Here is a 27448-nt window from a genome sequence, read left to right on the forward strand (position 1 = left end):
AGGCAATGGGGAACATAATTGGCTTTGTCCATTGCTGGGTTTATTTTTATCTGTTCTGTTGAAATCAGGCTCTCTTCTCACTCACACAAAGAGAGAGAAAAAAGGGCTTGGTGCAGAAAGGCTCTTTCACTCCTTACACCTGCAATAAATGGGGCAAGTTTGCCCAGAGTTCTAAAATTAGTCAAGGCTTCTTTGAGGGGTTTCTTTCTGCCAGAGTGAGGTTACCTTCCTGGAAGAAAAGAAGGAGAAATATGTATTTTAGCAGATGGAGTTCCAGGAGACTTGGCTGAAAGAACCCTTAAAACCCAAGTGGCTGGTTGGGTCCCCAGGGTTACATGAAGGGACTGGGGCTGAAAACCTTGTCTTGTCTTGTCTTGTCTTGCCTTCTCCTCTCCTCTCCTCTCCTCTCCTCTCCTCCTCTCCTCTCCTCTCCTCTCCTCTCCTCTCCTCTCCTCTCCTCTCCTCTCCTCTCCTCTCCTCTCCTCTCCTCTCCTCTCCTCTCCTCTCCTCTCCTCTCCTCTCTCTCTCCTCTCCTCTCTCTCCTCTTCTCTTTTCTCTTCTCTTCTCTTCTCTTCTCTTCTCTTCTCTTCTCTTCTCTCTCTTCTCTTCTCTTCTCTTCTCTTCTCTTCTCTTCTCTTCTCTTCTCTTCTCTTCTCTTCTCTTCTCTTCTCTTCTCTTCTCTTCTCTTCTCTTCTCTTCTCTTCTCTTCTCTTCTCTTTTCTCTTCTCTTCTCTTCCCTTCTCTTCTCTTTTCTCTTCTCTTCCCTTCTTCTCCTCTCCATCTTGCAATCTCCATCCAGGGGTGACATCCAAGTGTCAGACAGTGGAGATTCCCCCCAACTCTCCTTCAGTATCCCATAGGTTAGGATTCAGCTCCAAATATTCCTGTTTTCCTCCCTCTGCACAGGTTTTCAGACTATGCCTTCTTCCCTGGCTAGCAGAGCTTCCAGAAGATATTTTTCTGACATTACAGGGAATGGTGTGACTCAGGGAAGGAGAAAATAACTCCAGGTGACTCAGTGGGAGGGGGCTCAGTGTCTCTCATCTCATCCTTGAGAATTTGCTGCTCTACTTCCTTGGCTCTGCCTTTTTCTCTCCTGAACTTCAGGACAGTTAGGAGTCACTTGTGGACCTGGAAATTCTGCTCTGACCTTCATGTTGTCCCCAGTACAGCAGAGATAACTACTCATAAGATCCTGTCCATCTGCAAAGGACAATAATTCAGAGCTGGAGACCTCTAGAAATTACAAATGGCTCTAAAGAAGTAATAATTATTTATTTTCCACTTACTCCAAGAGGTTTGTGCCCTTGCCTTGCTGCCTATGGGCATGCAGAGTAGAAACTAATGGCACTTGCCCAGCTTTGTACAACCAGGAGCTGCTGCAAAGCAAAAGAATCTTAAAAAAAAAAAAAAAGAAAAGAAAAAAAAGGTTGGAAATATGCACATATTAATGATAAAGACCTATGAAGAATTAGTGAAAGATTTTTACTGTTGTTCTTGATGTTATTGCTACTCTTGCTGATATTGCTGCTGTGCTTGGTATTATTATTGGGTCTTATTGCTGTCATTGCTGTTATTGTTATTATTCTTGTTTAATTATTGTTGTTACTATCATTATTTGGATGAAAATCACAGAGAGGTTTGCTTTGGAAATGATGATGATGAGGATGATGACTTATTATTAATATTATGTTATTTTCATCATCATTATTATCATCATTATTTAGGTGAAAACCACAGAGAGAAACAAGTTGCTTTGGAGGTATCTGCTTGCCCCTGTCTCATCCCCAGCCAAGCAGCAGCTTTGCCACTAACCCAGTGCCCCAATTTCTTCTGGAAAAAACCCCAGAAATAATACAATAATTCTGACACACCAAACCCCTCACATCTAACCTCAATAAATCAGGAGTCCTGCACTGGGGATTCACATGTCTGAGAGCTCTGTGGCTCAGGATGCTGCTGATTGCTTTGCTGTGACACAGCTTCCAGGTGACATTGTGCTGAGGTTGTCAGTGAAAGTCCTGGGGATTAGTGTCCCCAGAAATCATGCTAAGCAGCTTGTCCTGAAATGTGCTTGCTGGGGGATCCTGCCTAGAGCTGCACGTGATAAAAACATCAGTTATTCCTAAAAAATAAGATTATTTGGGTCGGTTTTTTTTTTTTTGGTTTTTTTTTTTGCTAATTCTGTTCAACCTGCACTTCTACACCCGGGCTGGGTGACTGAGACCCTTTCAAACTCTGAGAAGAAATTCAAAATGCAACCCTGCTGGAAGATGTAAAATGAAAATCAGAAGCAAAAGCCTTCTACCTTCCTCTTTAACTACATCCAGCTGGCCTCCTTCTACCCTGCCTTGCAGTCATTTACAGCTATGCAAATGCTTTGGGAAAAAAAATGTTGCTGTTTTTTCATCTGCACTGCATGCCAGAAAATCAGACAGTGTGTGTGTGTTTCCATAGGCTTTCTGTCAGCTGGGCCATCCTGCTGCTTTCATGCTTGAATCCAGTTGAACAGCACAATATGTTTCAGCCATATAGCTGGAAAAAACACCAGGAATTCAGTCTCTACCTGGACACCACCGAGGGTGTCCCTTGGACCACCTGAAAAGTTGAGCAGGGTGATTTTGAGCAAAAAAACAGCCAAGTGGGAGTGGGAGAAGTGATGGAAAGGGACCAGAGGGCTGAATCTCAAGAGGAGACTTGAGGCTCTGCTGTTCACCTTGGTTCCTGCTCCTGTGGAGGGACAAGAGGCACCCACAGCACCTCTGCCCTGTCCCTGAGTTCTTCACTTGCTGAGAGATCTTACACTGGCAGCTAAAAGAATTTTCAAGATTATAGGGCCACAGAATCCCAGACTGGTTTGGGTTGGAAGGGACCTGAAAACTCATCCCAGGTTGCTCCAAGCCCCATCCAACCTTCAACACTGCCAGGGATATGGGGTCACAGCTTTTCTGGGCAAGCTGGGCCAGCATCTCAACATCCTTACAGCAAGTAATTTCCTCCTAAAATCTCATCTACATCTCTCCTCTTTCAGCTTGAAACCCTTTCCCCATCATCCCATCACTCCAAAAGTCCCTCCCCAGCTTCCCTGGAGCCCCTTTCAGGCACTGGAAGGTGCCCTAAGGTCTCCCTGGAGACTTTTCTTCTCCAGGCTGGACACCCCCAACTCTCTCAGAGCTGCTCCAGCCCTTGGATCATCCTCCTGGTCTCCTCTGGATAGCCAGGGATGGAATTGCATTGCTCCTCCCTGGGATATTCCTGCTTCCCTGTGCCTGATGCTGGCCCTGGTAGGACCTGTGTGCAGCAGGAACAACTTGGACATGGCTGTGGTGGAGTTTGGCAGCAAAACCCTTCTGAGAGAGGGTCCCAAAGGACCCAAAGTTGTGTGTTTAAGCTGGAAAATTGTTCAGGTTTGAGGGACTCTGCAATAGGATTTCTGTAAGGTTGGCCCCAGATGGCTTCAGCAGGGATGGATTGGCCCCAGGTGACAGCCACTTAAATGGCAAAATATAAGATTACATTTTAAACAGTGCAGTTTAACAGCCTAATAACACAATCTTTAAAAATTAAACAAGCAAGAAAAGCAAAAGGAAAAGATTTTTGCACAAATAAAGTCCCTCAGCCTGTGGGCTCCCCTAAGAAATCTGGTTGCATTTATTGAAGCTTCTCCTTGCAGGCTGTTGCTTCCACAGTCCCTTGCCTAGAGGGAATCCTTGGCACTCCCACAGTGTAAATTATTATTATTATTATTATTATTATTATTATTATTATTATTATTCCTCATGTTAGATTGTTTCCACATTCACAGTGACCTCTGTGGGAAAGTGCAGAAGCTTCCTGGGTGGTGAGAACAGTTGCTGTAAACCCGCACTAAATTTTTTAATTTAATTTTTTTCCTCTAAAAGGGTTAACACAGTAAAACATAATCAGCCTGGAATTTTCATGGTTTCCCTGTGTATTTTCCCTAAATATTAATGTCCTGGCTTCAGCCTCTGCAGGGGCACCATATCACTGAGGTCTTTCACCCCATTTCTTGCTACCACTCAGCAAGGAAGGACAAATCAGACAACACCACCTTGAAAATATGCTCAGAACCTCACAGCTTGCTTGCTGCTGACCACCCAGAGGACAGGTGTGACACCTATTTATTGATTTTAAACCACTGCCCCTTCATTTCATTTATGAGTCCATTATAGGGTTTATTTTGACAGTTCCCCAGTCGTGTTCCTGCAGTCTTTTTGGCCATAAACTGCTCACAGTGGGATGTGCAGCTTATTATTTGGTGTGTAGGCTCTGTGCACCCCACAAGCTGATGAACCATGTACAATTTATTCATTGGATTTAAAGCCTGGTTAAATCAACAGCTAATAGGAAGCCTTCCTTGCTCTCTCTGAAACATCTAATGCTGTAAAAGTGGTTAGGAAATGGGGAGTATTGTTACAGATTTTGCTTTACAACATGCTCCTGTCCTTCTGACACAAATACTGCAGATTTTTATCTATATCCAGGAATCCCAGTTCTGAGAGCTTTTGGTAAATCTGCTTATATTGAGATTTTTCCTGAAATTCCAGTTTCAGGGAGGTGCCTGCTCCAGAAGTTGCAATTTCTGACTTGCCAGACTGGATGGTACAGAAAGATAGGAAATGGAATGGACATAAAACCTATAAAAAACAAGAACCTTGAAAAGCTACAGACACCCAAAATCATCCAAGGATGCAGGTATGTGTTCATGTGTCTGTTTGTGCATGCATATATATAGATAAATACATATAGTATACATATATATACATATATACACATATAAATACATAGATATAGTTTCAAGATTAAGATTTTAGCCACCAGTTCAGAGCTTGGGTAGAGAAAGCTTTGTATGTGGCTTAACCATGCATACACAGTTGACCTAGAAACCATCAGTTTTTTCATAGTCATGTTTTCATGTCATTGTTTCTACTGGAATCTGGTTCCAAATCTGGTTTTTATTAAATTTTCCTCCTTCATTTAATGAGGATATATATATATTTTTTTTAAGGGGCATAGTATGGGATCACAAACAATTTATCCCTCAGAACAAAGTCAAAGAAATCCTGGATTTGGAGGATGCTCAGGGAATCACCTGCTCCACCTCTGGGCCCAGGGACTTGTCCTCTGTCATTCCTAACACAACCTCCCCTGCTTTTTCACAGACCTCATGCCAGAGGCTCTGCAACCTCCCCAGCCAGTCTTTGCCATCCAGAAATATCTTCCTAATATCTGATATAAATCTTTCTAGCTACAAATGAAGACAAATTTCTTGTCGTCCCTCTGATGTTACTTGTAGAGAACAAAGTCCTCCCTTTATTTTTCAGCATGCTTTTGTATTATTCAAAACTATTAATCCTCTTCCTCCTACTCTTCTGTTTAGAAGAGTCCTAATTTACTTTTCCCTTGCAGGTTTTACTTTATAAACCTGTGATCCTCCACCTAAGGACTACCTGGCTGTAGTGATCCAAAAGAGTGGTTCCCACTGCACCTCATAAAAGAAATCTTGTATTAAATAAAAAGGAAAAAAGAAAACCAACAGAGGAGATTTATCTCAGTAGTTGAAAAACAAAAAAAAAGCATTTTTGATGCTGCTTTTGGTTGCCTGAGGCAGCAGGACACCCCCCTCCTGCCTTGACTTTGGGGAAGATGGAGAGAAATTCTGCTCCAGGGGCCAGTTCAGAGCTGAGGGTGGAGGGAAACACACTCAGGCATTTCAGCTGATCCCATCTCTTGATGTTCAGTAATTTGAGCATAGTAAAAAACTAACACCAGAAGTGCTTGCTGAGGTTTTGATGCATCAGACACTCGAATCCTCCGAGTTAGAGCAGGGGCCAGAAATATCCATGGGTTTAAGACCCGTTTTTTCACCATTTTTACAGCCGTGCATTAGTCCCCCACTTCCATGATGTGGAACAGAATCTGAAGTGAGTCAGCTCCTCTTGAACTCCACAGCTGAGCCCATTTAGGATAAAAGATCACTTCTTCTTCAGAACTAGGGGCTACTATCAGCCTCGTGTCATCAGCAGTGCAAGGAAAGGATGGCAAGACTTGCCAGGGCAGACATCATCCTCACCATCTCTCCCCTTGCCTGGAAACTGCTTTTTCCAAGAGATTAAAATGCCCATCCATCCTGCTGCCTCCCAGCTGGGAGATAAGGTCTATCTCTAGGTCTTAACTGTCCTCAAAAGAGGAACTGCCAGGAGTGAAGCTGACAAGGAGCTGGGGAAGGCAGGAGAAGGGGAAGAGGGGAAGAAGTTAACAGAAAACAGAAAATTCTGGCATCACTGGGCTGAACGGAAGCGTCACCGCTGACATCACTGGAAGTAGGAGTGAGCCTGATCTAAAAAAGCAATTTAGTCTATGAGCTTTTCTTTCCAAATGAGCAGTAAGTGCCTTCCCTCCCAAAGAATTCAGTGCCTTCTATTCCATTTTAAATTGATTGGCTTTATGGCCCAGTGCTGGGGAACTGCCCTAGCATGATCTCCTCAGGCTCATGTTTCTAATTCGGGAAACTCTAAATCCAGATGCCCTGAAAATCCGTGCTGCTGCTTCTGGCCTGTGCTGTAGGGTAATCTCCACTTCCCAGGCAGAATAAAGGGCTGGGGATGTAGGTAAGATGACCAAACCCAAGCAAAGCAAATCAGAAATTGCCAAAGGGGAATGTTTGCACTCAGAGAGCTCAGGTGTAGGAATAAACCACGGGTAAAAATAAACCACGGTGGTTATTCTGCAATGAGTGCTTCAGCTGAGGGAATTCAAACACTATTTTTATATTCTCTAAGACACCAGTTAGCACTGGAAGGGCTGTGTCCTGCCACTGGGATCTTTGGGCAACAGATGGATAGCAAACACAGCTCCAAATCCATGTTCTTCCTCTGCACATCTGTGTTCAACCTCACTTAAGACAGCAGAACCTGCACTTGTGCTCCCAGGTGACAATAAATCTCTCCACTGAAAACAAAAAAGCTTGAAAAAGATGCAGTACCTTGTCCTGAAGGAGGACGTGGCTGGAGAGCTGCAGGAATTGTCCCTGTGAAGTATGGGAAGAGCTGAGGAAGCTGCTCTCTGCACTGGAGCAGAGCTCATAACTCTGTAGTTGAGATGGGAAGAGCTCACCCACAGGGAATTATTTTACCTTTGGAGCACACACGAAATTCTGGCTGCTGCCAAAGGAAGTTGTGCATGCCTAACCATGGCTGTAGATCACTCTCATAAAGGCCAAAGAGAAGCTCATATATAAGTGAAGTGAGAAGTTTTTTGACACTGGCTGTAATAAATAGCAGAACATTTAGAAGAGAAATAAATGGGTTTACGTGCCTGAGGTATGAAAAAAGTTATAGCTGTGCCTGATTTACTCTGAGGAAATATTTAAGGCTGTTGAATCATTAGATAAAAATCTGATCTTGAAATGTCAGGAATCAGGGAGGATAACAGAGCTGTCAGTTTTCTCCATTATTTTTTGCCTGCTTTTCTCTATTTCTAATAACAACCCCTTAAAAAAAACCAGAACCAAACCAAAACAAAACTGCACTCACAATTTGGTGGCATTTGCTGTTCTATTTTAATACTACCCATTAGTTCTTTCCTCCCTGCTTTTTAATATTTACACATACCATCAAATACTGGGCAAAATTTCTCTGCTGCAAAAAAAAAAAACCAACAAAACAATCCCATGAGTAAAAACCAATTACATGTGGCTTGTTACTGAGAGCAGGGCTGGAGCTTCTGCACAACTCCAGAGTCTTATTGAGTTTAAAGTAGCTGCAGACTTCTACATTAGAAGCATTCCATGAGAACATAATGCCATGCATTGTTACTTCTTAAAAATAATGCATAATTTAGAATGGATATAACTGCCTCGGGAAAAATCAACAGCTCTTCTGGAGGATAATATAGAAATGATAATGAGGTGACTTGGAGCAAACATCGTGGCCAAGAGCATCAGTTTGACACAAGAAACTCTTCAGCCCAAAGGATTCCAGCCTGGTTTCAAATTCTCACATTCCCTCCATTTCACGTGCACCTCAAGGATGCTTCTGCAGCTCGAGTAATCCGTGCCTGTGCTTCAATGTGCTGTGTCAAATCCCAGGAATCCATCCCAGGAGGGAGAAAAAGCTGCCAGCCTTCAGCTGAGCTACCAGGGAGAGGCTGGGAATACCTTGGGGCTTCCCATAGCTCCCACTGGAGTCAAATCAAGGACTGAGGTCTCATCCTCCAGCATCCTCAACAAAACCTTTGCATTGGCCTGAGGGGCAGACACAGCCCTCTCCATCATATTTGGAGCCCTCTGATGGAAAACTCAACTCCTGGCACATTATCAAGAGAAGCTGTGGTCCCTAAAACAGTATGAAACAGAATGGCAGAGATTTGAACAAAAATATTCTCTTCCAAAGAAGGGCTGTAGGGAAATTCCACCTGGTAATTTTGTTTCCCTGCCTGATGTGAACTAAGGAACAAAGAGGGGAAAAGTTAAGCCTCATAAACTGCTAAGTAGAAAACTCTGTCTTCTGATTATCCTCTAGCAACATTTTCAAAACCACTGAAATCTCTCAGTTTATATTCTCAGATTTATATTCTACAAAACCAAGAGTTTTTGGAAGGTTCTTAAAAAAAAACCAAAACAAAACAAAAGGACAGTGGGAAAAATAATCTCAATTTTAAATATATTTATCAGAACACACCAACCAAATGGAAGTCTTATGGAAACAAAAGGGGAACCCACCAGACCAGTAAAGGAATTTTAAGCCAGGCTCAGCACTGAACCCAGGTTGTTTCATGGTGTTACCAGACATCTGCCACCAGGAATGTTCCTGCTCAGGACATGCTGGAGAGCTACAGCTCTGTATTTTCCAGCTCTGGCCTTTCCCCCTAATTCAAGGATATCCATGACATATCAACACATCCCCCAAGGGCCCCATGGAAAGCCCCCCTGAGCATCCCTCCCCAAAGCACCCAGCTGGATGCTCTCCCAGACCTGTGGGGTTTGGGTGATGGATGGCTCAGCATTGCTCCTGCCTCTGCTCCCATTCCCAGCCTGGGGTCCCCACACATTGATCTGGCCCAAGAAATGTCAGCTGGGGGTGAGCCCCCCAAGGGAGATGTCTTGGCTGCAGCTTTTTTTAGGCAGAAAAACAGCTGGGGCACAGCTACTGTATCTAAAACGTTTCCCTGCTCAGCTCCACTCCCTCTAAACTACTCCCTGGCCTTCCCAAAACAGAGAGAGCCAGGCAGCAGCTCCCATCTATAATAATTACCAGAGAATTTCCCTTGCCCTTGCACTATTTATTGCTTTTGCCCTTGCTATCCATTGCTTGAGACAGGAGAGACTATTAAAGACCCAGATATTTCTTTCTGGACTGGCTCGAGTAGAAATTTCCCTCTTTTTCTCCACCTCCCATGTTGGGGAGGGACAGAGCTGGTTTCTCCTCTGGGAACCATGGAACATCCAGAGCTGGAGACTGCAGTGTGGGGCACAGACACCTCCAGTGGGAATGTGATGCTCTCCTGGTGCTGTGGGAAAGGCACAGGAATTCTTCAAGTATCCTCTTCTAATTTGTCCCCAAAGTTACCCGTGGCATCTCCCTCCCTCATTTTCCCCCCAAGGCCATCAAGGAGGGAAAGGTGAATTTTGGGAATTACAGATGAGGCTGGAAAGAGGCAGGGGAAGGGGTACACATCTTCACTGACCCCGGGACAGGGGGTTAGCAAAGAAATCTCTCACTTGCCAAGAATAATGATGATTATCCAGTCCTAATCTTGGTTACATCACTAACCCATCGCCAGGCACCCTCACACCCATCTCCAGCGCCTTGTGCTGACCCAAGGAGCCGAGATAAGAAAATCTACGAGGGGGTTGGGCTGGCGGGGGACACGATGGGGACAGCCCGGGGGAATTGCTGTCACCTGGTTACGGGGACAAGGGCACAGACGCTTTACAAGGCGGCCAAAGCCAAGGGGAGCTGAGGTCTCCTCCTCCAGCAGAAGGCGTAGAAGAAAGAGAGGGGAGATCCCCAAATTTCCCCCTCCCCCCCAGAGCATCCCGGGGGGGTGCCCCGTGGCACACGCGGGCAGGGGGACACGGGTGGGGTCCTTAGGACCCGCCAGCAGCCCCGAGTAGCCCTGCAGCCAGCGATGATTTGCATTCAAGGGCCACCCCCTCCCAACCCCCCTGTCCTCTCATCCCTCCTCCCCCCACCTTCTCCTTCCTTCCCTCCTCTCCTTCCCAAACCATCTGCAAAACTTGAGCCCCGCACATCCCGACGAGGGTTATTTGGAGGCATTTCCCAAAGTTGCCGGGACGGCTGCATCCTCCATCCCCACCAGCATGGAGAGGGGGGGGGGGGGCAGCTCCCCCCAACCCTCCCGAAACACAGCGGGGTGCAAGTGGGAGGAGGGTGCTGAGGTTCTGAGTTGCTACTAAAGCCTCTGTGCCAGCTCCTTACAACAACAAACTGTTGTAATTTCCCCTTTCGCCCTTATTCTCCGCCCCTCCCTCTCTTTTTTTTTTTTTTTTTTTTTTTTTAAAGGGTGGTGAGGGGGTTGCCAGGTGCACCTTGCCTGCCGGTCCCCCCCATGTTGCTCCCGCCTCAGGAAAACGAATGATGCAGCAGTTTAATTAGGAAGGAGCGGTGCGTCCATATTGCACGGGTTGAAGGAGAGCTCCGAAAAGATGGTGCACGTCCGCGGGCGCGGAGGCAGCGCCCTTGCCCGCGGAGAGAGCTGCAGGGCGTATAGGATGCTGCGGGGAGCCTCGGGCTCTCCTTCCCGCACCTGCAGCTTTGCCCATCAACTTTTTGCTCCCGAGCTGCGGTTCCAGTTAAGTCTCTTCCCAGCCGAATCAACCCGGGCGGGGGTGGCTGCGCGGGGGTGGGTGTTGCGGGGTTCCCGGGGGTGTTGCGGGGTTCCCGGGGGTGTTGCGGGATGCCCGGGGGGTGCTGCGGGGTGCCCGGGGTGGGAGTGCGGGTTACCTGCTTCCCGCGGGGTGCGCAGCCCCTCGGTCTCGCTGTGCGTGGAGATGCGCGCATCTCTATGCCCTGTGCGCGCTCGGGGATGTGTGTGTGTGTGCGCGGGTGCGGACATATGCGGACGGCGGGGATGACACCGGCACCTCGAGGGACACTTCCATGCCCTTCCCGCATCCCTTCCCTCCCGGCGGGGCTGCGAGATGAGGGGGAGCAGAGCCCGCAGCTTCCCCCCCCCCCCCCCCCCTTTTACGTCCCCGGCATCTCGCCCGCCAACTTTCATCTACGGGCAAAACCCGCGCAAGCTCCCGCTGCGCTCCGCGGATCCTCCGCCCCCCCCCGCGCAGCCCCGTTACCTGCCTTGCGGCTCCCGGGGCGGGCGGGCAGATACCGGCCGGCGGCACTGCCCTCCTCCGCGGGCACGGTCCCTCCGCTTCCGCGCACATTCCGCGGTGGCGAAGGAGCCGGGTGGAAGGATGCGAAAGGTGCCGGCTGCATCCCCGGAGGTTTTTGGCTTTGCCTGCGCGGAGAGCGGGAGGCTGCTGGATCCGGGAAAGGCTGGAGCCGCGGTAGCGGGACAGAAGGGAAGAAAGAGAGAGGGAGGACGGGAGGAGGAGGAGGAGGAGCGGCGGGGGGAGCCGGGGCGGCCGGGCCGGGACACCGCTGCCCTTCTCCGGGGCCCGCCGGGCTGCCCTCCGCCGCAGCCCCGGTACCTCTGCTGGAGATTGCAGTCAGAGCATCTTTGATTTCCTCCAGAGTTGGGTTTCTTTTTTTTTTCTTTTCTTTTTTTCCTTTTTGTTTTCATTTTTTTCTTTAGGAAGGGGGAGAGTGCCAATTGTGACCCATCCTGGAGGCTTTTTCCTCCTTGATTCTTCTTGCCTTTTTTTTTTTTATCTTTTTCCTCCCCCATCTGCTCGTTTCCCACTTCCATCCTCTCCGCCAACCAGCCCCCTCCCTCCTTCTTATTTAAAAAAAAAAAAAAAAAAAAAAAAAAGGCAGGGGAAAAAAAAAAAAAAATGTAGAGTCAGGGCTTCCCAAATGCGCGCCCCCGACCTGGTGCCAAGCGCGCCCCCTTCATTTGTTCCCCTTCTCCAAGCTCATTTTCATGACGTGGAAAAGCCTGATCCAGGGCAACAACAGCACCACACACACACACAGACACACACACACACACGGGTGGGGGGAAGCAGCGCAGCCCGAGCTCCGCCGCCGCGCCCCAGCCCTCCCGCTCCGCGCTGCCGGGGCCCGCGGAAGGCGGCGGCGGCGGCGCTGGAGCCTGCAGCAGCCCCTCTGCTCCCTCCCTCCTCCATTGAGTGTGCCAAACAGCAGCTCTGCATCCTAAAGAAGATCATTGAGGGGCTCATTGCATTCCCAGCACGTCTCAGGCTTGCTTCTTTTTTTTTTTTTTTTTTTTTCCTCCTTTTTTTTTTTTTTCTTGCCTTTTTTTTTTTTTTTCCCTTTTGCCTCAGCTTCAGCAGGAGTAGAGAGAGAGGGAGAGAGAGAGACACAGAGAGGGAGAGACAGAGAGAAACCAGCAATCTTTAAACTCGGGCTTTTTTTTTTTTTCCTTCCCCTCGATTTTGGGTTTGGTTTTTTTGGGTTTTTTTTGTAACGATGTGCTAAACCCTCTCCTGCAAACCGGTAAGTACAACCTTTCTGGATCCTTTTGTTTCCGCCTAGGGTCAAAGACACCCCCTCCTCCAAAAAGAAGATATAATAATCCTCTTTTTTTTTTTTTTTTTTTTTTTTTTTTTTTATTTTTTATTTTTTATTACAGCCCTTGCAGAAGAGAAAGAACTTAAGTGGCTAATATTTTGCAAAGGAGACAGAGAGACTGATACTGCAATATAGCTCTCATCTCTCTCCCTTCTTCCCAATTAGATGCTGGTTTTAATTGCAGAGGGTATTTCTCTTTTCATGCTTTCAACCATCTCCCCTTCCCCACAGGGGAGGGTTTCATTTGCAAGTTGATCCTAAGGATTTCTGTTCCTCTGGCATTTCTCTCCCCTAAATGCCTCTTTCTGCTCTTAAGTTTGCGGATGGGGGGCAAAATTTCCTAGTTCTTACACGAGGAAGGCAAAAAGGACCTTTTCTGGTGAAAGACTAAAAGCAACGATCGCTCCGAATTATTCCAGTGGGCATTTCAGTGATCCAAGGAAGGCTGCATCACCGCCGGTATTATTACCATCCTTAGCCCTTCTCTGTGCCCAAACATTTAAAATATCTGCTGAAAGGAAGGGTGAAACCATATGTTGAAGGAGCTGCATCTCATTAGTCCAGTATTATTTTCATCTGATTGGAGAAGAATGGTGTCTTCATTCGGAAACCTATGTAGTAGGATAGATAATGTATCAGCTGGTAAGTGTCAAGGTATTTTTTTCATTTTTTTTTTTTTATTTTTTTTTCTTCCACTTTCAGCCTTTCTAACCGGGTCTCCTGCTTGCTCCTGGGGGCACAAAATACCCTAATCCAAGGCAGGCTGAGCGTTTCAATCCTAGGTGCCTCTTCAGCTGTCACTTCCCTTTAGATCTGCTGATCGCATGGGCATGTGCTTTAGAAAAAAATTAATCATCTCTAAATGCTTTAATCAGCTAAAATGACTAATATGTGGTATGTGTTTATCTGAGAATATACCAGTTGCATTAATTCACTGGCGTGTTTGGAAGGGGAAGATTTTCTGTTAAATCAGGGTTGTTAACCATGTACTATGTTCAAGCTACCGAGTGAGGGGGGTGGGGGAGGCTGGGCAGGGGGGAGGTGGGATTTCTGAAGGGAACCATTTGCCAGGGACATCAGGAAACCTTGCACATTCCTTTGAACTTGTGTGTGGAATATATTGAGCCGGGAGGGCGAGAGATGGAAGGGCTGAGATTCCATAACTTTGGGAGTTTGCACGTCTGGGAGATGTAGTGCGACACTGGAGAAGAGAAAGCTGCCCACTGGTGTTTCCCCCTGTGGGCTGCGATGGCTACAAAGCTCAAACTGCCAAGGAGGAGGTGTGTGTAGCTCCAAACACTGGTCCTACAGTGGGAAACATGTCAAGATGCAACACGTTCAGCCTTGTGTGCTCATGTTGCTGCCTGGTCTGCGTGTGCTGTCCTCTTTATAGGTGGCATTTCCCAAACGGGGGGGATCAGGGAGGTTGGTATCGTGTGATGAAGCCTTCTGACATCTCTCTAAGTGTCAATCAGGGCAGGGCTCGTCCATCTGACCCCCCTAGAGTTGGTGGTGAACGTCTGCCCAACAACTGCTGAACTTTCCAGGAGCCTCGCCCAAGTCTAGCAGGTATAGAGGGGCTTGGTGAAAGGAGCAGGGCGGGACATAAATACTGAAATCTGCATTTTTTTTTTCTTCCCGTTGCAGTTTTGTAAACATCAACAAATGATGAAACCTTCCACGGCAGAGACACTTCATAAAGGAAGGATGTTGTGGATAATTCTTCTAAGCACAATTGCTCTAGCATGGACTACACCAATTCCCTTGATAGAGGACTCGGAGGAGCTCGATGAGCCCTGCTTTGATCCATGTTACTGTGAAGTGAAGGAGAGCCTTTTCCATATACATTGCGACAACAAAGGATTTATAAATATTAGCCAGATAACAGAGTCCTGGTCGAGACCTTTTAAACTTTATCTGCAGAGGAATTCCATGAGGAAATTGTACACCAACAGTTTTCTTCACTTGAACAACGCTGTGTCTATTAACCTTGGGAACAATGCACTGCAGGACATTCAGACGGGGGCTTTTAACGGGCTCCGGGTTCTGAAGAGGTTGTATTTGCACGAAAACAAATTGGACATTTTCAGGAACGACACTTTCCTGGGTTTGGAAAGTCTGGAATATCTGCAGGCAGATTACAATGTCATTAAACGGATTGAAAGCGGGGCGTTTCGAAACCTAAGCAAATTGAGGGTCCTCATCCTGAATGACAATCTTATCCCCATGCTCCCCACCAACTTATTTAAGTCCGTGTCCTTAACCCACTTGGACTTGCGGGGGAACCGGCTCAAAGTCCTTTCGTACCGCGGGATGTTGGACCATATTGGCAGGAGCCTGATGGAAATCCAGCTGGAGGAGAACCCCTGGAACTGTACGTGTGAGATCGTGCAGCTGAAGAGCTGGCTGGAGCGCATCCCCTACACCGCCTTGGTGGGGGACATCACCTGCGAGACCCCCTTCCACTTCCACGGGAAGGACCTGAGGGAGATCAAAAGAAGCAAGCTCTGCCCCATGCTCTCCGACTCCGAGGTGGAAGCCAGCTTGGGCATCCCTCAGCTGTCGTCCAGCAAGGAGAACGCGTGGCCTACGAAGCCTTCCTCCATGCTGTCCTCCTTCCATTTCACCGCTTCCTCCGTTGAGTACAAAACCTCCAACAAACAGCCCAAACCCACCAAGCAGCCCAGGGCTCCCCGGCCTCCCCCGACGTCCCGGGGTCTGTACCCGGGGCCCAACCAACCGCCCGTGGCTGCCTACCAGACCCGGCCCCCCATCCCCATCATCTGCCCCACCGGGTGCTCTTGCAGTTTGCACATCAACGACCTGGGCCTGACGGTCAACTGCAAGGAGCGAGGGTTCCACAACATCTCCGAGCTCCTGCCCAGGCCCTTGAACGCCAAGAAGCTCTACCTGAGCGGGAATTTGATCCAGAAAATCTATCGCTCCGATTTCTGGAATTTTTCCTCTTTGGATCTCTTACACCTGGGGAACAACCGCATCTCCTACGTGCAGGACGGGGCTTTTATCAACCTCCCGAATCTCAAGAGCCTCTACCTGAACGGCAACGACATCGAGCGGCTCACCCCGGGCATGTTCCGGGGCCTGCAGAGTTTGCATTACCTGTACTTCGAGTACAACCTGATCAGGGAAATCCAGCCGGCGGCCTTCAGCCTCATGCCCAACCTGAAGCTCCTCTTCCTCAACGACAACCTGCTCCGCACCCTCCCCACCGACGCCTTCGCCGGCACCTCCCTGGCCCGCCTCAACCTGCGCAACAACCACTTCTTGGCGCTGCCGGTGGCCGGGGTGCTGGAGCACCTCCACGCCATCGTCCAGATCGACCTGAAGCTCAACCCTTGGGACTGCACCTGCGACCTGGTGCCCCTGAAGCAGTGGCTGGAGGCCCTCAGCTCGGTCAGCGTGGTGGGCGAGGTGCTGTGTGCCAGCCCCGAGCGCTTGGCTCGCCGAGACCTCCGCTCCCTGGAGCTGGCGGCCCTTTGCCCCGCCGCCCTCCGCCCTCCCGCCGCCGCCGCCGCTTCGCCCCCCGCCGCCCCTTCGCCCCCCTCCGCCACCGGCCCCGCCGCCTACGAGCTCCCGACCTCGGCCGCCGCCGCCGTGCCGCTCTCCGTCCTCATCCTCAGCCTCCTCGTCCTTTTCTTCTCCGCCGTCCTGGTGGCCGCCGGGCTCTTCGCCTTCGTGCTGCGCCGGCGGCGGAGGAAGCTGCCGTTCCGCGGGCCGCGGGGGGAGGCGGCCGACCTGGGGGGGGTCCCGCTGCGCTGCCCGCGGCTCTGTGAGGAGGGAGGCGGCGAGGGAGGCGGTGGGGGGGCCGGCGGGGAGAGGTCCCCGGAGAAGGCACCCCCGGCGGGCCACGTCTACGACTACATCCCGCACCCGGTGACCCAGATGTGCAACAACCCCATCTACAAGCCGCGGGAGGAGGAGGAGGAGGAGGCGGCGGGGGGCGGCGGGGGGGAGGCGGCCGAGCTGCTGCGGGGCCCCGGCGATCGTTTCGCCGCCGTCGCCGCCGCCGCCGCCGTCCAGGAGCCGGGAAGCAACTACCGCACTTTGCTGGAGAAGGAGCAGGAGTGGAGCCTGGCCGTGTCCAGCTCGCAGCTCAACACCATCGTGGCCGTCCATCCCCAGCACCCCGCGGGCGGCGGGCTGGCGGCGGGCGGCGGAGGGCTCGGGGTGGGGGGAGCGGCGGCGGCGGGAGGTGCCCCCCGGGACCGCGACCGCCCCCCGCCCTGCGCCGTGGGCTTCGTGGACTGCCTGTACGGCACCGTGCCCAAGCTGAAGGAACTGCACGTCCATCCCCCTGGCATGCAATACCCGGACCTCCAGCAGGACGCCAGGCTGAAAGAAACCCTTCTCTTCGCGGCCGGCAAGGGCTTCTCAGACCACCAAACCCCCACAAGCGAATACCTCGAGTTAAGGGCCAAACTCCAAACCAAGCCGGATTACCTCGAAGTCCTGGAGAAGACCACGTACCGGTTCTGACCGCCGCCCCGCCGCCCGCCCCGGCACCGCCGCATGCGAGTAGAGGATACAGCTGTGCGCTCTCCCCCGCCAGATGTGAGCGCTGCGGGGAAGGGCTGTTCTCAGATCATTAATCGATGAAGTGCCTTCGCAGACTTTTGCCAGCAGATGTTAATCAATCATTATTTTTTATACTGAAACTGAGACTTTGACTGTGCCATGTCTAAGGTATATTATTATAATTATTATTATTATTATCGGGGATCTTTGTATTGATCCTGATGAAGTAAATTCTATGTGTGTCCTTTTTTTTTAATTATTTTTATTTTTTGGTTTTTTTGTTGTTGGTTTGTTTGCTTTTTTTTTTTTTTTTTTTTTTCTGTTGCAGTAAACCTCCTTTATATTTTCCCTTGGAGGGGAGAGGGAGGGAAGTTGGCATTTTGTGGCTTGCTTTCTTCTTGCCCATCATGGCACAGGTTCTGTACATTTATTTAAAAAGAAACAAAACAAAAAAAAAATAATGCAAAGAAGCAAACGAGCGCAGTTTGCTGCATGCCTGGAAACTGCAAGAGGGAAGGGAGGGGAGGGTCTTGCTCGAATGTCTCACTCTTGTCTCTCTCCCTCCCTCGCACGCACACTCACCTTCACCGCCACCCCCGCCACCAGCCCGGCCCCTCCGCGCAGCTCCCGCCCCCGCGCAAGGCGGGAGCGGGGTCCCGCTGGCCGCGGAAGGGAATCCCGTGGGCTGGGGGATGCCACCCGGAGCCCAGCAGCCCAAAGGATGTCACCACGTGGCGCACACACCTAGGGGATGCTCAGTGACACTTCCATCATGACGCCATCGTTTTCTGGAGGACATCCGCACTTTTCCTGATAAAAGCCACATGCAAAAATATAGAGAAAGGGAAAAAAAAAAAAAAAAAGCTACAAAAAAAAAAAAAGCTACTGGGCATCTCTCACTAACAGCTTTGTAGGAAGCACTTTTAATGTTTTCTCTCATACACACCTACATGCACACACACACACACACAAAGGTACAATGTGCATATATTTATTCTGTAATTTCAAGTGAATATAAATTGTAAAGGTAATGTTTAATCATTGTACAGTGATGCGTCTGGTATAGCTTTCCTAATAAAACGTTTTGGAAAAAAAATGCATATATATATATATATGTATGTATGTATGTGTTGATATACATACATATATATATATAGGAATACAAAGCTTGAACCTGAAACTTCAGCTTCCCCCTACTGAGATTTCCTTCCCCTCCCTTAACCTTGAAAGCTATTTTATTAATAACAGTTCAATAATGCACTGTGATGTTTAACAGAAAAAAAAAAAAAGAAAAAAAAAAAGGAAAAAAAAAAAAAAAAAAAAACAACTGTACAGCTTCTCTTGCCAAGATACCACCCGAGACTTTCAGAAATCCGGTTTACAATCCTTATTCTCCCGTTGCACTGAATTTAATGGCAGTTCCCGGTGGATTTACGAATCGGCAGCAAAATGAAGAGGGCGCAGGAGCGCTGGGGGCAGGGGGAGGCTGTGCCCAGGGTGGCTCTCGGGTTGCGAAGTGAGCAGACAGCGAGAGGGTGGGAGGAGGACAATTAAAGTCCCGTGAATTGTGGGGAAAACAAGTGTGAAGCGATCTGGAAAGGGAACCCAAAGGTTCCGATCGCCCCAACCTCCTCCCGCTGCCCCCCGCTTGCTCCGCGCTGGCACCGGAGCGTGACCAAAGACGATCGGATTTCCCTTCCCGGGAAGGTCCCGGTTGGTATCTTGTCCCCGTTGGTATCTTGTCCCGGTTGCTATCTTGTCCCCGTTGTCTCCATCTCCTCCCTTTTGCCATCAGCTCCTCCCTGACGGACCGGACCGGGTCGGGCCGGAAGGCAGCGGCTGCGCGGGGCCGCCAGGTGGCGCCGCAGCTCCACCCTGAGGAGCCCGGCCCGGTTCCGGCCTGACCTCGAACCGGACCCGTTCTAGGTTCGGTTCAGCTCTCACCCCCAGCCCAGCCCGCTGAATGTACCCCCCCTCCCGGGGCGCCTTACACCAGGGATGGCGATGGATGGGGAGAGCCCGGAGCCAGGCGCTGTGTTCCCCAGGCCTAAAGACCTCCGAGTACAGAATTTTATACAGAATTATCAAATTATCCATCCGTAGAATTTGTCTTAACGAGCGGTGACGGTGATTTATCCAGGGGGTTGGACTGGGTGATGTTTCAGGTCCACTCCCGACCCAAAGCATTCTGTGAATTGCAGGTTTTTGGCTCCCCGATGTGTTGCGGGGCTGCGTGTGCCCCTCTCGTGGGTTTTTTGGGGGGTCTGAGGGTCCTGGGTACCCTCCTGGAGCGGGGCAGAGGTGGTTGTGTCACACACACGGAGTTCAGTGTCACCTCAGACCCCACCGTCCTCCCTTCCTCTTGATTCCACCCGGCACAAAGCGTTTTTTGGGAGATAAACCCCTGGATGTTTTGCTTTCGCCCCGAGGGTTTCTCCTCACGGCTCCAGCGGGTGTGCTCATTGCCAGATTTTTTTTGGGATGGGTCTGACTTGGAGAGGCGTCTGGGTGTGACAGGAATCATCTCCTGAGCCTTGGTGGCAGCTGAGTGTGTTTAGAGGTGGAGGGACCTCTCCAAATGGCTGTGAATTGAGCATCAGCTCCAGAATATTGATAAAAAAAAAAAAAAAGATGATGCACTCAAAGTCCCCGTTGTGATTTGTTAATTTGGTTTTTTTTAATTGTTGTCATTCAGTGTTTTTTTTTTCTTTGTTGTTTGTCTTTTTGCTTTTTTTTTTTTATTTTAATGGACAGCAGAAGAGCATGCACGTGTTAAAAAGTACTAAACATCCAAGTGCAAAGGCCAGATCCTTCTCATGATAATCATAATAATTACATTGATAAGACTCCATGCAAGTAATGCGTGGAGCTATATAAATCAGGTTAAAGTACAACCCCCAGTGAGAGTGGTGCTGTATAGAGTTGGCAATGTCACCAAACCCCTCACGTCTTCATACTTGTATCCAGATATAGTAAAGCCAGTTGCAAATGCTGTTTATATTTTAATTAAACTGCAGAAAGGCAAGAGAATTTCAACATAACTATAGGTAGTAATCTCACCCGGGAGCGGTGGGGAAATCTATTTATTCAGTGGAAATAAATTTGTTCTATGAGAATGGAAATTTTTTTTTTTTTTTCTTTTTTTTTTTTTTATTAAAAAGAGATAATTTTTGGCTTACGTTGAGTTATTTTCCTAGTGTAGGAAACTTCCTTGTGTACTGGCAGGGCTTGGGGATGATTCAGTCTGGAAGTGTTGACACTATTTAACTGTGGGATCTGATGTGTGTTCTGATGGGTTCTGTTTTGCTGTTTCATTGTGTGAAGCTGAGGGATGAGTGGGTGGCAGCATCACTTTTCACTGCAGGAAACAAAAGTGGATCCATCATCTCTGATCTGTGACGGGCAACTCTTTACATGCTGGGTTACTCCTAATTAATAGGGAGTATTAATGATAGTTAGATCATTAGCAGCAGTATTATGGGGAGCATTAATGGTATTGGGAAGGAATCCAATAAAGTCAAATGATCTGCTTTTACATTAGAGCTGTTTGATGGGATACTATTTTAAATAAATAAGTATTTTTTTAGCTTATTGCATTATTTCACAATGGCTTCAGCAGTTCAGCTAATGGTGATGCCCAGAATCTGGCAGTAAATCTCCCATCATGTGTTCGTTTTATTCACTCGTTGACTGTATAGAAATTCTTCCTACAGGTGGGAAAAAATTAAAAAAAAAAGGCCAGGTAAGTCCTAGTCATAGCTCATCATGACTGCATCCAGGGAAAAAAAAAAAGCTTAATTATAGTGGTGCTCAATTACTGGTGCTCTTTTGTCTTTCCTGGATATTGTCATTGATGTCACCATCAAATTCTCCCTGGGTTAAAAGATTTGTTTGCAACTTGGAAATTGCCTCATGGATCTCTTGACTCTATCAATAGTGAAAGATGTTGATTTTTGGGGTATCAAAACCAGCCTGAATTCTGGAAAATGATCCCACTCTCAACCTCTGTTGCTCAGGACAGCAAGCCAGGACCTGTACTGCTCCAGTTAGGCAGATATTACAGACAGGTCATTTATTCTGAGGTTCTGTGGATGTGAGTTGAGCTGTGGTGATGATTTTTATTTTTATTTTTATAAAATAAAATAAAACCATGTTTGAGCACCACACGGTTTTGGGCTAGAAACGTGTGGTTATGGTCAACTTTGTTGTACCTTAAATTTGTGCAGCAAGAGGGCAGAAAGGTCTCTAGAAAATGTCAATGTGCAATGCTCCTAGAAGCTCATGAGTGCTGTGCCACTTCTGCTTGGGTCCTGTACCTGCTCCCCGTGGACTCTTCACGTGAATAAGAGGTGATAAATTGGCATTAAGGAGAGCAGACACGTTCAGGAGGAAAAAAAATGTGCAGAATTTGGCCGGATGTTTGAAAGTTCATTGCTTATCTTCATTACCCAGCCAAAGAATCCAACTTCTGGCCACCCTCCCAGCTGCTTAGGTGTGAGCCCATCCCAGAACTGCCCTTCTTCCAAAGGTTTTTACCAGGTGGATTTATGCCTGCTCAGAATTCCGGCTGCTGTGAGCTGCATGGCCCTGCTTGCTGAGTTTTCCAAGACTTGATTCCAACTCTGACCTCCTTGTGGCTGAGTTTCACAGTGGATTTATGGAGGGGTTACACAGCCCAACCCATTTTTTTCCATGGGAGAAAGGGAAATCCACTCATTCTGTAGCTTCACAGCTTCTTCATCCTAGCAGCACAAAAACATGATTTTTTTTTTTTTTTTTTTTTTTTCCAGACTTTGCAATGCTGATGTGAGTGGAAATGTGACTTTTTTTCCTCACTTCTTGAGAAATTCCTGGTTTATTCTGGCAAATGTAGCTGAGCTCCAATTTGGAGTCTGCTTGAGCCAGTGGGAGAAGTGGAATGAGCTTGGGATAAACCCTTGTGTGGACTGGAGCCCTAATCCTGCCCCCTAAAATAAATCCCCCATTCCTGCTCAGTTTTAGTCAGCAGCCTTGAATGAAGAGCAAAGTCTGATCTCAGAAAATTACAGCATATATTAAGTGGATTCAAATATTCAGGGACAAGCAGCCCACAGGACTATTTCAGAATAAAAGTAACAGAGAGAGAATTATTATTATTATAAATATATATTATTGTTTTGCTGTCACTTTAGCAATGACCTCGGTGACAAATCACCCAAGCAATCTTTAGCACTTGTTTTTGTTTGAAAATAAGGGCATTTGAATGAAGAGAAATATGAGTGTGGCTCAGCAGGCTCAAGAAATGAGGATATTAGTATCAAAGTTTAGGATGGTGTCAGAGCTAACCAGCCAGCAGGATTATTAATGAAACAATTGCAAATTATTTGGAAAATGAAGTGTTATCTTTTCCATAAAAGCAAAATATTAACAGGCACTGACAACTCTTTCAGAATAATTTTCCCAAGTTGTGTTTGCTTGATCCTTCCAGTTTCCCCACTTGTGGAATGGTGTACTTGTGTTTTTTAGGGGTTTTTTTGTTTAGGTTGGTGAGGAGTTTGGGGTTTCCCCAGGAAGTTTCTGGGCTGAGAAGCTCTGGGTTACCTTGGCTGGTTGGGGAAGTGTTTGGAAACACTCCCTGGTGGTGGCATTTTCTCTGTTAAATGGGTTGATATCATGGTGGTTTCTGGAAGTGACAGGCAGCTCATTTTTTGTGGAAAAATCATGGGAGAAGGCTTGAAGGAAGAGAGCCACTGGGACTGGTATGGGAATCCCCAGTCCCACAGTTGTGCTGTGGATGTTGCATCACTGTATTTTTTAACATAAAGGATGTTAATCTTAAATGTGGGGCTATTTTTAGGCATTATGAAGATGTGGGTATATGCAATACTAAGATGTCAGGTGCCTTAAAAAGAGTAGATCCTATCAGAGGGCAGAGCACAATATAAAATATGAATAATTCAGTCATACACCTGAATCTTTCCTATCCATTCTTTTTAACAGCTTTATTTTTCTACTGCAGTTTTCTAAAACTCTCAAGAATATCCTAGATACCCTGTGAAATCTGAAGTAATGTTTTAGGTTGGCCAAGGGTTGAATCTCTCCCTGTTTGGGAATTCCAAGAGATATCAGGAGCTGTGGCAGAATATTCCTGTAGTGGCAGAATATTCCTGTACTGTGGCAGTTTGGCTTCTGGTTGTGGCCCTGGGCCAGCAAGGGATGTTCTCTGTAGTGCTGTGATTTTGTAGTAGGGCTTGAGGGATTTCTAGCAGTTCCTAAATTGTGATAAATCATTACTGGGCAGGCACAGAGCTGGAAAGTGCTGGGGTGGCACTGACATCCCAGCTGCTGGGGGGGGGGGGGGAATCTGGGACCAGCACTGGTGAGGGCTTCTGTAACAGTAAATGTTAAAAAAAAAAAAATAAATCCAACCAAACAAAACCCAGAGAGCAGAGGAGTCTTTGTCCTACAGGGAGCATCTCATCTCAAGTTAACAACTTGCCCCAAATTAAGTTAAAGTGGCATCAGGGTACTGATTATGGGAAAATGAGGGGGTTTTCCTATTTTTCCTCAGCTTTCCTTTCCTTTTCTGGAGACAGCTACAGGTTTAGATGTTAACAGCTATAAGAATGTAGTTGTTACCTTTTTTTTCAGCCCATACTTGTTTAAAACCAGTTCAGTCTATCACTGTTTCTGTCCTAAATTGAGATGGGTTTTCCAGAAAGCTGCATAAACCTCTGGTTTTGTACTTGGTCTCTAGGTTATTATGTGTGCATATAGACATAATGTCCATTTTTTGGATAGTTATTGAACTGAAGGCTCTCACTGAACTTTGGAGGCTTTGGAAATCAAGGTTAATTAATGGCTTGGGCTTTTTTTGGTGGTTTTTTTTTTTTTTTTTTTTTTGGTTGGTTTGATTGTATTCAGAGTCTGACGTGAGAGAAACATTGCAGGGAGAAAATCCTCATCAAAGAATGTTTTTTAGAAGGGTTTTCAATTTGAATTCTCTCTTTTCTTTTCTTTGGAGAAGGAAGGAGCCAGGCTCAAGGGAGCACAGGAATTGTCACTCAGGCTTAGAGCTGAAATGTGCTCACTCTGCTGTGTCCTCTTGCTCCTGAGAGTGCCCAGGACTCAAAAGGAGGTGTAAGAAATTCCCAGGAATGAGATTATGGGGTGAGATGTGGCCAGGTACCTATTCTGCTCCATCTTTCTCTCTTGCCCTGAGCTATCAGGGCTACTGCAGACACAGATCTTGTGTGCTCAGGGAGCACTTCGAAAAATCCTTAGAAAAATGCTGGAGTTTTTCTCTCAGAAATGATCTTGCCCAAAGCTGGATGTCAGCAATGGATGTTGGCCATCTGAAAGTTTGTGTTCTTTAGAAGAAAACCCACCCAGGTTTTCTCTGGTGCTGTTGAAGTGCCCTGTGAGTGCTCATCTGCTCCTAAAATCACTGCCAAACAAGATAGCTGATGCCTTTTGCTTTAATTAAAGAGCATCCTTTCTGGTGGCATTACTTCTCTTGTGTTTTCTTTGCAGTGACCCAAAAACCTGGCTGCTTTGGGAAGAGGATAGTATTGGCAAGCAAAGAAATATGGCAAGTAAAGGTATTTTTTTAGATCCAGCTTGTGGTCAGTGTCTTCTGAAAAAGAAAAGGACAAGTTGCAGCTGTTGCCTCCTTGTTCTGCTCTCTCGGAGAAGAACTCCAGGCAGGCACAGCTATCACCCAGTCTGCCTTTAATTCTCCCCCTTGCTTTTTAAACCAACACAGTAAGAAATCTTTAGATATTTATAAATAGAGAGATCTCTCCTGTGAGCACTGAGGGGCTGTGGGAAGGAATGGCTGGGAGATGGGCTCAGCTGTGCCAGGGAATGCACCTGGAAGTTGAGCATCTCACTGGCTCAGTAACCATGTGGAATTCTTCTTGAAACCTCTCTTTTTAGAGCAGGTAAACAAATATCTCCCAGAATCCCTTTTTTTTTTTTTTTTTTTCTCCTGCATTTGGCCCAAATTCTCAAGCAGCCCCTGGGTTGCTGGCATCCTCAGCATTGCTTTTAGAGACATTTTTGGCTGGCAGCAAGTTTGAACACCTGGCTTTGCACATGAAACAGAGACCAACTGAAAATATGGTTTTCTTTGTTGGGTTTGTTTTGTTTTTTTTTTCCTAGAGAGTGGTGTTTTGCACCTCAAGACTTCAGTCTGCAAGCTGGATTGCCTCCCCATTACTCCAGTGTGTAAGCAGCCTCCTGAGGGTCCCTGTGGTGGTAGGACATGCCCTGTGCTTTGCCAGCCCCTACAAGCCTCCTAAAGCCTCCAGAGCCCAAAAGGCTGATTAATTATGGATTTCTAACAGGGATGCTCCAGGAGGAAGTGGAGATGTTCCCTTTGCAACAGCCTAAAATTATTCCCTGTTAATTCCAAGCAGTAGTAGCTGCTTCCTCTGGGGTTACTCCTAGTGGGACAGGGTGGGTGGGTGATGTGTGCAGTGGATGTGTAAAGTAGCTGCATAAATACTGGGTGTAGAGAGCTGGGGATTTGCTTCCAGGTTGATGTGTGGGAGGTGATTTTGGAAAAGTTCTGGGAGGTTCAGGGTACTCAGCTTGCTTGGGACTGTTATTAAAAATATGGACATCTTGGTTATGAAGCTAAAAGTAGCTCCACTGAGACCTACATTCTGCTTGTAGGGCAGGGGGGGGCACTTCTCAGATTTTTTTCAGCATTTTGGGCACTTAAACTTAGCAGCACATTGCATCTCCTGGGCTAGGTTAGGAATTGCTGCCTCCCAAGTCATCCAGAAAGGTTCTCAGGAACCAGAATGGGGGGATAATGAGGATTATCTGTAATTTGGGGTGGGAAAGCAACTGTGGGGAGTTGAGTAGAGGGAACTCAGATCATCCTGGCTATGTGGAGGAGGGAGAATTTATAAGTATAGCTGGCTAAAAAGCAGCAAGCTGTGTGTGCATTTGTCTGTATATATACACTGATATATATATATATTTGTATATACAAAGCTGTGTATGTGTATATAACACCACCTGTACATATGTATGTATGTATATGCCCAGAATGTATAATATCTGTACCTATAGATATGTATAAATTTCTATAAATTTCTATTTCTCTATATAAATAGTCATGCAACTATGGGAAATACCATTTCACCAGTGTGTCCTTTTCCTTCAAACCCAACAAAAAGCTGCTTCCATTATTCACAGATTGGCCCAAATGTCTTAAGTTATCTTTTCTATGTAGAAAGGAGGGGTGCTGAGGGGTTGAGCAGAAGCCTGGAAAGTTTGAACTATTCCAGAGGACTTGATGAAGTCATTAGCTGCTCCACAGCTGCTCTGCATTTGGGAAATTAAGTGGTGACCAAAATGACTCAGGGCTGGGTTTAAAAGCAAAGCAAGGGGGGTGTGGAGTGGTTGTGCTTGGGAATGCTCTGGTGTGCTCCCAGTTTTGATGCTGAAATAGCTGCACTTGGAATGGTTCTGGAATTCTGACAGCTTCTGAAGAGAGGGGAGGAAAAAAAAAAAAAAAAAGTGGATTTCCTGCTGCAGAGTAAGTTACCTGAAGTCTTATTATTTTGATTTAGTGATGTATGGATTTCCATTTTGGGTTAGGATGCTGGGCTGTAAAGCAAGAATCTCAGCTGAGTGGATGTCTGGTTCAGGATGTGTCTTTTAAGTTATATTTGGTTTTTCCATAGTTTTGCTTCCTCACCAGAACAAGCTCTACCTTAATTCATGATGAGCTCAAAGGATTTCTCAGCTGGAAACCCCTTCATCCCAGGGTGAATCTTGCACTTGAGTGGGGTTGGATCAGATCAGAGTGTTCCATTAAGTGCTGAAATGAAAACCAATCTTGTGGTTGTGCAATTATTAACTCAAATTGTAATTTTGTAATAAAAGCAAGCCTAAAAATGACTTCCTAGTTATGTATTCTCTGGTCAGAGCATCTCTCAAGAGTGGGGCTCTGCCATGCTGCCCCTCTCCCATCATTTCCAAAGGGATTATTTCTTCCCAAGCTCCTTGCTGCCTACAAGGCAGGAGACAGACAAACAAGAAATAATCAGAACAAATGCCCCCTGGCTTAAAATATGGGATATTGGTGAAATATTTCCTTTAGGCTTCTTGATTATGCTTTGCTTTATTATTTCAGCTGGAGGAAATAAGCACCTTATGGGATAGTGCTTCCCCATCTTTTTTTTTTTTTTTTTTCATAAATGTTGCAGTGGAACTTT

The 27448-nt window shown here is 47.2% G+C and overlaps 1 protein-coding gene across 3 annotated transcripts; it reads left to right on the forward strand.

Moving 5' to 3' along the window:
• The first annotated feature begins 11983 nt into the window (after positions 1-11983).
• Positions 11984-27128, forward strand: SLITRK3 (SLIT and NTRK like family member 3). Of its 3 annotated transcripts, none has more exons than XR_011727560.1 (5): positions 11984-12623; positions 12760-13340; positions 14346-17402; positions 24747-24814; positions 25377-27128. XR_011727560.1 is itself a non-coding variant. In XM_071752746.1 (3 exons), exons 2-3 carry the CDS (start codon positions 13329-13331, stop codon positions 17193-17195), a joined length of 2862 nt encoding a protein of 953 aa, XP_071608847.1. In that variant the 5' UTR covers positions 11984-12623; positions 12760-13328; the 3' UTR covers positions 17196-17490. The 3 variants fall into 3 exon arrangements, 1 of the variants encoding a protein (XP_071608847.1); XR_011727561.1 differs by having other exon boundaries at positions 24747-24808; positions 25381-27128; XM_071752746.1 differs by lacking the exons at positions 24747-24814; positions 25377-27128 and having other exon boundaries at positions 14346-17490.
• Positions 27129-27448: the final 320 nt, after the last annotated feature.

The sequence above is a fragment of the Heliangelus exortis genome, chromosome 9 (assembly GCF_036169615.1).
Source record: "Heliangelus exortis chromosome 9, bHelExo1.hap1, whole genome shotgun sequence".
In the NCBI taxonomy this organism is placed as follows: domain Eukaryota; kingdom Metazoa; phylum Chordata; class Aves; order Apodiformes; family Trochilidae; genus Heliangelus; species Heliangelus exortis.